The sequence below is a fragment of the Sprattus sprattus genome (genome assembly GCF_963457725.1).
Source record: "Sprattus sprattus genome assembly, chromosome: 2".
NCBI classification, from domain to species: Eukaryota; Metazoa; Chordata; class Actinopteri; order Clupeiformes; family Clupeidae; genus Sprattus; species Sprattus sprattus.
The window spans coordinates 21,027,822-21,039,786 of NC_137921.1; the positions used below are offsets into that span (position 1 = coordinate 21,027,822).

Here is an 11,965-nt window from a genome sequence, read left to right on the forward strand (position 1 = left end):
AAAAACGATTAAATTCAAGGCTTTGGAAATCTTTTCCTCCGTGACTGACAGTGGAGACCATAACTCCGATGTTTATTTTTTACGTTGACACCCCGACCTAAAGCGCAACGCGATGTGCAGCCAGGAAGTGTTGAACGAATATGCAATGAATTCCAAAGCCTACTGTAATTATGCTCATTATTTAAATAATTCAATTCTATAACAGAAGATAAGTAAGAAATAAAGGCCTGCCCTTAATACAAGCCTGCCCCAAATAAAGGCCGGTGCGCTGTGCAGCCTAAGTAAATACAAGCCCCGGCCACTATTTGAGGATTTACGGTACTCTCTTTTTATATGGCTCTGGCCCATTGGTTGCGAATCGTCGTTCTCATTTGCAGGAAGTTCAGCGCGTCATCTTGATATGTTCACATCAGTCGCAACACTGTCACTTGTTTCCATGTGAAATCAATGGAATGCTTCACTTTTTGGCGCTGTATTGACAACTGTCTGTCACTCGCACACTGTGCTCGTAAATCATTTTTCAAGTTCGCACGTACCTATTTTTAGGCGCATATGCGAGTGAAATACTCGCACTGTAGAGCCCTGTAAGGATGTGTGTGAGTGTGGGTGTGAGTGTGAGTGTGTGTGTGTTGTAGTGTTTGTGTGTGTGTGTGTGTGTGTGTGTGTGTGTGTGTGTGTGTGTGTGTGTGTCAATGAGACAATCCCAGGTCCCAGCATAAGTACAGTGATCAATCCTGTCTACATACTGAGCAACTATTTTGAATGCAGTCACACACTTCCTCGGTACACACACACTCCTTAAGAACCAGCAATGGTACTGAAAGCTGTTTACTGAAATGCAAGGAAATGTAATTTAGCATATGAAGTTCAAAGATATGGGGCTGAAAATGTCCATGGAAATGTGAAGGGATTTTTTTTCTTTTTCTTTTGTTCATGCTGAGAAGGGAGGGAGACACACTCCAGACTACAGAGAGAGCCAACATGTTCCCCTTCAAAAGCTGCATTGAAGTAAGGGACTCATGACTCGCATTATATTGTAATGCATATGTGGGCCACACCACTAGAGAGGCTCACCTGTTTTCATGAATTTGCACAGACCTGGAAGGGACTACGGTAAGCCAGACACGCAAGACAAAGCAACAGCAGTGGTCCCCATGGCGACGTGGAGGGTCAAAACCGCAGTGCTTTGAGGTGATTGGCTGCAGTGTGAGTGAATGAGGCTGGTGTTCAGTGTGAGCATATAAGTGAGCTCATGGGTTTAATGGACTGAGATAATGCTTGGGTAAACAAGCGTAGCCACTGGATGTGTGACCTTTTCTGTTCAGGTTTAGTTTGGGATTCTGCATTTGGGGGAATGTCATCACAGTGGCCATGATGATCATAAAGCTATTCTACAGATAGGCCACAATGGTGACCAGGATTATGATTTCTCAAAAGTTTTTCAGAAAGTTCTGAAAATGCCCTGCGCATGACTTGCAGAAAATGTAACCTGCATATGACAGCTGTCCAGGTGTCTGCCACAACCACGGTGCCCAAGGGTGACTTCCACTTGAGCTGTCTGCTCTGAAGCCCTAGTCTAAATGGTGGCAATTTTTTTTTTTTAAATAATATCATTTCGCAAGAATATAATTGAGGGGGGAAAATTGAGGATAAAGTGTCTCTCAGTCGTCTAGGGAGCCATGGATCGAGCTTCTGAGAGCCATTAAAATAGCATTTTCTGGAAGAAATCGATCTAAGTGCAATTGGGCGCCATTTGAAGGCATCTTATCAACTAGCCTACTTGCATCATCCTCCTCCCCTACTCTGGTCTGTCATCTCTTACAGGAAAAGAAGTCCATCAAGAACCTTCTTCTCTTACGGTTCTAACTCAGAACCACAAATGACTCGTAGTCTAAATTGTGTGCTCCCCTCAAGCAAACACAAGTGACAACCTAATAAATGAGAGCAGCCTTCTGGCACAAATGGTTCTCAACGAGCACCAGTGCAGTGCCCTTTTCAAGACGCATATCATCTGTTTTTCAGCGTAACTGATTGCATCACACATTCTCTTTTTCTCCCTTCTCTCCCTCTTTCGCTCTCTCTCTCTCTGTTTCCCTCTTTTCACTCATGTCTTCCACTCCTCTCTAATAAGGCACCACTCTAGCCATTGGATGGCAAACTATCTAAATTAAATCTGACAAGGGATTGTGGGGAATCACAGAGAGGCGCTCAGTCAAGGTTAATCACGCCTCCCCCTCCCCCGTCTCTCGTATCCAGGTCCCTTGCCCATTTTTCGTTTTCCATCTTTCCAAATTACCTTATGTCTATTATCTACACCATTTTTCCCCAATCATGCCCAAAGGTGAATTCAACAAATTAGCTTTTGATTTTAGAGGTGAAGAAAATGCTAGAAGAAAAAAAGCTAGAAGCTGGGAAAACAATCTAGAAAAAATAAAGCTAGAACTAAAAGTGTGCATCACTGAGGGCCTCTTAAGATAGGACTCAGCTTTTTCATTTGCATATATCCACTGCAATACATTAAGCCCTTTTTTCATCTCATGCTTTAACATTAGCGTGAAATGTGCTGACTTACTGTTTGCAGAAACCAGAGAACCAACCAAAGGCAGAACCAGGGCCCACAGGACCCCTGCAAGTTCTCTAATCACTTTTAAGTTACGGAGCTTCGCAAGCCTCCGGTGAGCCACCCACACAGCAATTTACTGTAAACCATCCACAAAGTGTGTGAGGCTGTTTACTGAGGAACAATATGCCCATGCAAGGTAAGCATATCTCAGCCCTTTTTTTCGGGGACTGGACCTGCGGTGCTCCTTCCGCTGACTGGAGTGTAGAGGTGTGAGGTGCTTGTTTCCTGAAGGACACTGTGTTACGGGCCCCGCAGGCAGAGCTGGAGAGAAGCCCTCTACCCCCACAGCTCGAACCATCTGCTCTCAACAGCAAAGGCCCGGCTCAAGTCCAGAACCCACCCCAGGCTGGCCACGCCGTCGGCACATGAGAGCACAGAGGGTGTGTACATTTAAGCTGACTACCTAGGGCCTCTGGATGACAATCACAGACATGGACTTCCCCTCTCTCTATCTCTGTGGTGGGAGAGGAGAGAGAAGGTAAGAGAGAAGGGGAATGAAAGAGAGAGAGGGGAGAACAAAACAAAGCTGTTCCAACTTCAGAGAGATGACATACGAGGAAGCGGGACCGCCTGGCACTCAGGATAGAAGGAGATGAGACGAAAAAGAAAAAAGGAGTGGTGAAACAACATTCCTTGAAGTGGTAATGTCTTAGTTTTCATCAGTTCTCAGTGACAGGGTAGCCACCTCCTTCGTCTTTCACTGGTGCTGTTTATTAAAGTACACCTGTTCCAAACACACTATGGGCTGATGAAAAATAAAATAGGGTGTAGGAGAGGAGAAGGCAATGGCTGACTTCTATCTGGGCCAGTGCAACCAAAAGCCAACCCAGTGTGGAAATAACCAGGGTACATTGTTTACTTTTTATCTCAGCCAACTAAATTACCGTGGCTTAATTACAGCAACCATCTCCTACCGTAATTGCCAGTCTATACCATTGTGTCACGTAGCCTATGAAGGTGGAAGCATTCGTTTTGCTGTTCCTATTATGACTTTGATGAGCCTGTCGCACGCTCAGGGGGACATTTTACATGCAGGTCTAGCTTCATCGCTTAGATCTCTCAGGCAACCACTGGCACGCTCCTCAACTAGACGGGTACATCAAGTCAGTCCAACCGTGCCAACATTCCACCTCATAGAGCGCTCCGAGCACATTCCTCTCACTGCCTCTCATGTTAGAAAGGGAATGACAAGACAGGATTAGTTTTCCGCTCAGGTCCTTAAAAGGTAAGCACACCTCGTAATTCTTCAAGGTCGGACTGGGAAGCGTTTTCCTTTTATTGTCTCTGTTACTTTTTTTTCTCCCAAATGAGTCATTTTTACTGGGCGCTCAATATCGCAGTGAATTCTAGAGAGCTGGTTGCTATGGGACCGATATGCGACACAGCCAGGCTGTATTTTTGTGACAACCTCCTTCTAGAAAATGCAATGGACAGTAAAACACAGCTCTGAGGCAGAGAGAGGGGAAGACAAGATCGGCCTGGGCTCTAATTTTATTTGACAATGGCCAAACCAGAGGTTCCTTACAGGTTCTCTGTAAAAGGAGATCCCAAACATTAGAACAGGGTAGTCGTGGCCCTGGCAATGAGAGATGAGGAATATAACTTAGATTCTATGAGGCCTAAATAGAGTATCTTGTTTCACAGATAGATTCAAAGACTTTGGATGAGGCTTCCATCTTCAGCACTCCATTTCCAGTCCAGAGGCAATCTTAATAAGTAGTAACTTACTATCCTAGGTCTTTCGCAGCCAAAACCAGCAAGTTTCCTTGCGACAAGGCTGGGCACAAAAGAAATGTGTTAGCTCTGAGCTAGGCTCTAAAAGCCTTCTCATACATATCATACGGTATCCACTGACAAACCTTTGCCAATCTCATCCATGAGCAGGATGTCAGGTGCCTAGATTGGGAACTGACACTTAAACTCCCCAAAAGTCAGAGGGCTGTGCACTCAGTGGATCATCCAAGACTCCGTCCAGGTAAGTGACCTAGCCAATAATAATTCATCATCTGGGAAAGGTGTGAAGCCCCATGACATTAACAATTCTCACACACACCCCATCCCCCTAACCACCACCGCAAACACACACACACACACACACACACACACAAAGAGAGAGAGGGAGAGAAAGGGATTTACAGATTTGCAGATTCTAAATGAATTAAAAGTCAAGGCTTGGCTTCAGGCAACTGAAAACAGATCGTTCAGAACAGATTGTGCTGTTTTGAGCAAAAACAGCACCCACCACTCAGTAGTTAATTGGAAATACAAGTTCAAATCTGACAGTATGCATTCTGCCTCCTACTATCTATCATGTAGCTTGTACAACTACAGCAAAAACTACTGCAAGAGTTTGTTAGTAGATTAGAGATTTATCTAGTGATAAATGTGTTGTAGTGTTGATTCGATAGTTATGTATTCATTTTCTTTTAGGCAAAAGAAAGATTCTATCATTTGTTTTTCATTAATTATTGCAGGTGTCATTACTACACTGTATTGGGAGATAATTTCATGACTGTTAAGTTACTATTAAGAACAGCAAACATTTCGGCAACTGAATTCTGTCAACATACCATGGCACGTACACAACGACACTACAGGTCACAATGACATGACTTTGACAAGTATTAGCCTGCAGGTATAGGCCTATTGATTGATTGATTCAAGAGGTAAATTGCATTAGTTTGTCCTTTGACACAAACTTTACACAACCTTTCAGTCATCCAGGAAACCGATTTCCTGCTGTCGGGAATTAAGTGTGAGACAAAGGACAAGTTCCACTTAAACTTCTGCTAATATGATTAATAAAAAAGGTTATAAAACAAAACCCTCAGGGGGCGAATTCCTTAGCTTTCAGATTAAATGACATTGGAGGATACTGAGGAATGTAAAGCTTTCCAGGGATACTGTCTCTCATTGGTAAGATTCTGGCATGCCCTCATGGGACTGCTCTCCTTCGTTATTAGATCCTACAAATGGACAATGAAGACTGCAGACTGTGCTCAAACCCCCTGCTCAGTGCTGTGTCCTCTAGGAAGGAAGGAAAATTGCAGCAGGTCATGGCAGCATAATGGTAGTAATGCAATTTCACGATTAATCCTGGACGAGGCTTCCAACTTGATTGCTCAAATTCCATTGCATAATTTTCTAAAAAAAAAAGGCCAACGATGTCAGGAGTGACAGGAACTCCAAAGACAGGAAAAAAATAACATGAAATAAAAATAAAGTAAATATCAGTAGTACCAGGTTGAAGGGATGAGATCCTTCTCTCCCAAGACAAAGGTATTTTCTATATTGATCTGTCTAGCGGGACCTGGTTGGGAATGTGAGCTCTGCCCTGGAAAGGATATGAAATATGAATCATCCCCTTGACTAAGAGGGCAGTCGCTGGGACAGGGAACAACGATTGACTATTTCACAGTGCTTTTTTATGACTAGGCTTAGATAGAAGGGGAGATTATAATAAAATTATGTTTTCACATATTTAAAATACTACTTTAATCTGTCACTGTTTTGGTAGCCTTAAATCTGCTAATGTTTTGCAGATATCTTTGTGGTCATTAGGTTTATGATAATGGTATTCACAAACAAGGAGTTTAGCCTAAATGGAGGCCTTTTTTTAACTAATTAAGTACAAATCCAATACTGTTAGGGTTGCAAATGTTTGTGTTTTTTTCTCTCTTAATAGTTAAACTGCATTTTGCTCAATTCAGGCAACAGATGAAACTGGGAAATTGACACTTGACCCAGTTCAAGTCAAATTGTTCTGTCTATTAGGTGCAGCATTTCACTTCAATAACACAATATAAATGTTATAAAACCGGCTACAACTCGAATGCAACCTCAACCCTACATTAAATACAAGACATTCAATACAATTGTCTTTATTTCTGTTTCTAAATAAATCATCCACACTAAATAGCCCACTAGTAAGAAAATGAAATGAAGACTTGGGACACCGGTGTCTTAGTTTGTGGGGGGGGGGCATAGGCAGAGTTGAAACGTAATCAGAATTGTTGCTACATTTTTTTATATTTTGGCACGGAAGACTTGGCTGATAGGAGCGCGAGCTTCGGTCACGTTTTGATAACAGCACGAGGACGACTCATAGTTGCAACAGAAAAGGCTCACGCTATAGGCAAGTGTCGTGTGAGAAGATGTCATCAAAGTTAGCCAATGTGTAAAGGGTCTACACTCATCCTATTCGGCCGCATCACATGGAAGACAGAAAAAAACACCTCCAGTGAAAGAGATCATTGAATAGGCTATCCAAAGAAAGTGATTGACTAGAGCATCATTTCCAGTGACTGATAGCCTCTCCCCCCCCCCCCCGGCACCGGCTGACAAGTGCAGCTCAATGCGTGAGGACCGGACTTGACAGCCCAGAAACGATGCGCTTAAATTCAAATACACAAGCATCTTACAACATAGGCTGACTAGGTATGTGACTTACCTTGGTTAGCTGGGCAATCTTCTTGCTCATTTTAAGATGAAGATCTTGAGTATATTCCATGGCAATTCCCGATTGGAAAGGCATTGAAGACGGGTGACCAGAATTATATTTCCCCGCTCCGGTCGATGAATTGCCAGCAGGGCTGTAGTATTGCTGCCAACCCGCTCCAGTCGCCATCTTCACAATCCTTCAAATGTGTTACTACTGTATATGATTGTGTTAAATGAATGGCACAATGGTTTGAACTGTCTCTGTCAACGGGGAGTTTTGGACTGAGACCCGCTGAGGCAAAACATATCCAGCCGTCAACCTAGTAGCGCTCCTTGTTAATTTAAACGAGTCATTGTAGAATTGTCCGGACAAAATACGACAGATCTTACTACTATCTTACTGTAGAACGTTATAATGAAAACTGTTAGCTACGTAGCTTGCCGAGTGTGTTATATTCAGCTGTCCTTATTTTCTGAGGCAGGTCGTATTATTGTTAACGTTACAAACATCCTTGTTCATCGCGCTGCTTGAAAAGCAAATGGCAAACGTTGCAAGCACAACTTCAACGAAATCAACGTTAGAAGACAGCTGGGATACCTCACGTTTATGTTGTTGCATTCCGATTCCTCAAATTCTCCGCTTTCTTTCTGGCATTTGGCTATTCCACGGGATGTTTCAGCTGTCCCGCGACGCAGATGTTTGCACGGATAAAAATAGCTTCAGCTTGCAGGTGGGTCACGTTTTAGACCCACTGATTTCAATATGAGAGAGCCGGGCCGGGTAGGATCCGTGGGCTTTGTATCGGGTCTTGTGTGTGTGTGTGTGTGTAGCTATGACAGGCTGAGTGGTTGGTTGCTGCACTGCTCAAGACTCTGTTACCATGGATCACTTCAACAGTTTACATTACTGTCACTGACGTCAGTTCCGCCGGTCACTGTTCGCGTTCTTTCACTCTTTTCATTGATGCAAACAGAATTCTGTGAAACGGCTTTTGTACATCATTGGGATAAAAATACACCGGGACATTTGCAGTGAATATTTTGCGCACCCCAGTCTGAAGAGATCGTAGCCTTGTGTACTTGTATAACGTCATGGTTTATCAGGATAGGCTACTGTCATGTCTGGTATTGATAAAGCTTGAACTTTTAATTCTGGACTTCCAAAATGCTATTATTAAATAAATGTCCACACAATCGCTGAAGGGAAAAGGTTTCAACATTCAGAAAAAGGGACTTTATTTTTCAGAAGGACTCCATCCACATGAAGAGATGCACAGATTTAAGTCCAATCTGTTTGGTTCATAAATGCCAAACTGCCTGCCTCCAAACGGTTTCTCACAGGAATGAATATTTTTGCTGTTTTCAGAAGAAGAAAACATGCTGGAATGTCTTATACTCAAAGTCAGCCGTTCAATTTACATTAGAGTTACATTTGAGTTTTCAGATCAAAAATCAAACCATGAATGAACAGCACCAGCTGACTGCATAACATGTGTCGTGCAGGTAGCTAAGGAACTGATTGAACTGAAACTGAGTGCTCCCTTAAAGCAAGTATTGCATATGTAAAGGCAGAGCTAATAACATCAAGAAATATGTCAGTGCTGCTCCAGTTCTGTGCATCAGGGATAAGATTGCAATGCTGTAGCCTGCTGCTACTGATCAGGCATTCTGTTTCTTCGCATCTTCCCTCTGTCCTCAATTTGACTCTGACAGTGGAATCTCAGGCAGCGACGTGTGACATAACAACTCGTTGCACAAATCACCCCGAGGAGGTGCCATTGACATGGATCACACTGCAAACACAAGATGTGGTATTAGTCTTTGTGCAGAGGATCCTAGTGCGATTAATAACACAGTCTGCGGCCAAACACTGAGGAGTGATGATCAGAGTGATCTGTAAATAGGGCATTTCGCTGCCTCTAAATGAATAATGTATCTGCCCATGCACCGACTGGAGGCTGCCTCCTGTCGAATTATGCGAATCCAGAAACACGCGGCTCCCGTTCAAAAGTGACTAGGCACTGGGGAGAAAATGCATGTGTGCCTTCTCTTGTTTTTTTCATGGGGATTCACCCAGTCTGGGATAAAAAGGCACCACAGAGAAAAGGATTGCACAGGCACAATGAGGTGTCTCAGTACTGTTTATGGAGACAGAGCAGGATTGATTTACTCCCGTGGGGAAAATCCAGATGTGTGTCTGTGTTTTCTTGTAGCTGAACTCTTTGTAAAGAGCCTTAACAGCGTAGTGCAGTCCATAATACTCTGGACAGTGATAGACGACTTGTGGGTGTGTGAGAAAGACATACATTTTGTGCACTTTTTACCCAGGTTAGAAAAAAATCACCCTCAAATCAAAGATGAAAGTCAACACTTCAGGTGTTCTATTCACTTTACCTTTCAAATTCAATTTATGGAATACTGGGCTAAAACATCAGTGACTACAAAAGTATCCAGATATAGACTATACTGTGTAGCCCTCTGGGTAGGAACATTTGAAGGTGAAAAGGCTCTTATTATTAACATCACAAAAATGAGTTGCCCAGAGGATATAACAAAAACAAGAATTATGCTTAATTCAATTGGAGTGTCCTATGTAGTGGAATACAAGCTTGCCCCAGGTAACTAATGGAGTATAGATTCTTCTAGGGGAGGGCTTGTGTTCTATGTTCTATTGTGGCTCTCCAACAAATAGCTTTTCCCCACAAATACAGACACACAGTTGTCCTTGTGATATAAAGAGTAGCTTACTGGAAAGGCCGACCCCAAAATAGTTTTTTTGGTTTGTCGCTATGGGATTAGAGATATCTGAGGTGTGTTATCTTAAGATTGTTGCTGTCACTGATGAGGCCAATGTGAATAACCACAGTAATCTCTGTACAGGTCCTCTATCACATTTTAAACAAAGAGATATTGAATCTTGTTCATAAGGAGGATATCAGCTTTCAGGGCCAAAAACAAGCCACCTCAAGACAATCTCTGCTATTTTATGGGACATGGAATGTAGTTTGCTATTGGACTATAACACTGTATGGTTTAGTATATTATGTTATGTATGACAGCTTCAAATAGATACAAAATGTCTCATGACTCTTGTGTATCTCAGTAATCATCATCATGCACATCACGTCTACAACGTGATTGTATACAGCCTACAAAGAGCAGCGATTGAGTGTAAAGGGTTTTCTAGGGGGAGAGAGATAGAAGATAGAGAAGAAAGAACGAGAGGGAGGCAGAGAGAAAAGCAGGCAGCTTCTAGGGAGCCTCTGTTGCACATGCGTCCACTGATATTCTGTTGAGGACATTAACAGAGCTAGATGATTCATTCACCAATGAAAAATGTCATAGACAGAAGGATGACAACAATCATCTGTCTGACAACACAATGTGTTCTTAATATCTCGTATATTTGTGCTATAACAAACTAAACAAAGGATTGGTATACAGTTCCAGCCAACCAAATTTCAAACAAACGTGTGCTTATTCTCATGAATGTGGAATTAAGAGCCAATAAATTGGAGCCACTGCTGGAATATAAGGATGATGTTTGGCAAATTGAAAGAGGACACTAGTTTGCTTTGACCATTCCAAGTTGCTAGGCAATAACCTTTTCACAAGGACCCTTGGTGGGGGTTGGGGTGGGGGCGGAGGGGTGGTTATAATAATAATAATAATAATAATACATTTTATTTATATGGCGCCTTTCAAGAGACCCAAGGTCGCCTTACAACATTGAAAAAATTAAAAATTCATTGAATTATAAAAATACATTGAAAAAAATACATTGAATTATAAAAAAAATACATTGAATTATACATTATACGGCAACAACTTTACAGGTTATAGGCCTGCTTAAACAGGTGCGTTTTGATTAGTTTTTTAAAAAGAGCGATTGAGTAATGTCGGGGGGAAGGGAGTTCCAGAGGTGAGGGGCAGAGCGGCTGAAGGCTCTGGATCCCATGGTGGACAGATGGGCTTGGGGGACGGTCAGGGTGATGGAGGAAGCAGACCTGAGAGACCGGGTAGGGACATTGATGTGGAGGAGGTCAGAGAGGTATGGAGGGGCGAGGTTATGGATTGCCTTAAATGTGTGGAGGAGGATTTTGAAATTTATGCGGTGTTCAATGGGAAGCCAGTGGAGTTGATGCAGAACGGGGGTGATGTGATTGATGGATGGCGTCCTAGTGACGATACGGGCAGCAGCATTTTGTACCAGTTGGAGTTTATGGAGAAGTTTGTGTGGGAGACCAAAGAGGCAAGGTGACTTAAAAACATGCTCTTAAAAACATGCCCTTCTTCATTTGACTTCTCATAAAAGAGCTAAACGGTCGCTCTGACCTTGTGAACTCCTCTGCAGGTCTGCTTTTCTGCCTAAAAGCTCCTCTGAGACCACTAGCACAGGGTTTTCATTAGACAGGTGTTAAAGCAGCAGCTGGAGACTTGCACGTCTCACAAACCACAAAAGCAGCTCCAACACGGCGTACATGCTGGTCTAACATGACATGTATGGATCTACCCTGAGGGCGACATGTGCTGGATCAACTCTGTTTGTTAGTGTGGCATGTGGAGGGAGTGTTTATTCAGCAAACTTCGTTCACACGCACACACACACCCACACACACACACACACACACACACACACACACACCCCACACACACACACCCCCGCCCACCCCCACACACACTCACACTCTCTCTCACAGACACACACACAAACACACACTCTCACACACACTCACACACACACACAAACACATAGACACACACAAAATCACATGTAATGCCACGATTTATGCAATCAGGTGATTTATGGTGTCCATTCTTTCCACCTTTGTCTTCAGCACTCATACTAGTACATCCACACACACACACACACACACACAGAAACGGCCCTAAACAATCAGA

The 11,965-nt window shown here is 43.0% G+C and overlaps 1 protein-coding gene across 1 annotated transcript in view; it reads right to left on the minus strand.

Moving 5' to 3' along the window:
• fam184ab (family with sequence similarity 184 member Ab) overlaps positions 1–7,744 on the minus strand; it is a 125,001-nt gene extending 117,257 nt beyond the window's left edge. The window contains exon 1 of the mRNA XM_080860421.1: positions 7,074–7,744. Coding sequence (XP_080716547.1) covers positions 7,074–7,250 — 177 coding nt within the window. The 5' untranslated portion in view covers positions 7,251–7,744. The remainder of the gene's footprint in view (positions 1–7,073) is intronic.
• Between the last annotated feature and the right edge of the window lie 4,221 nt (positions 7,745–11,965).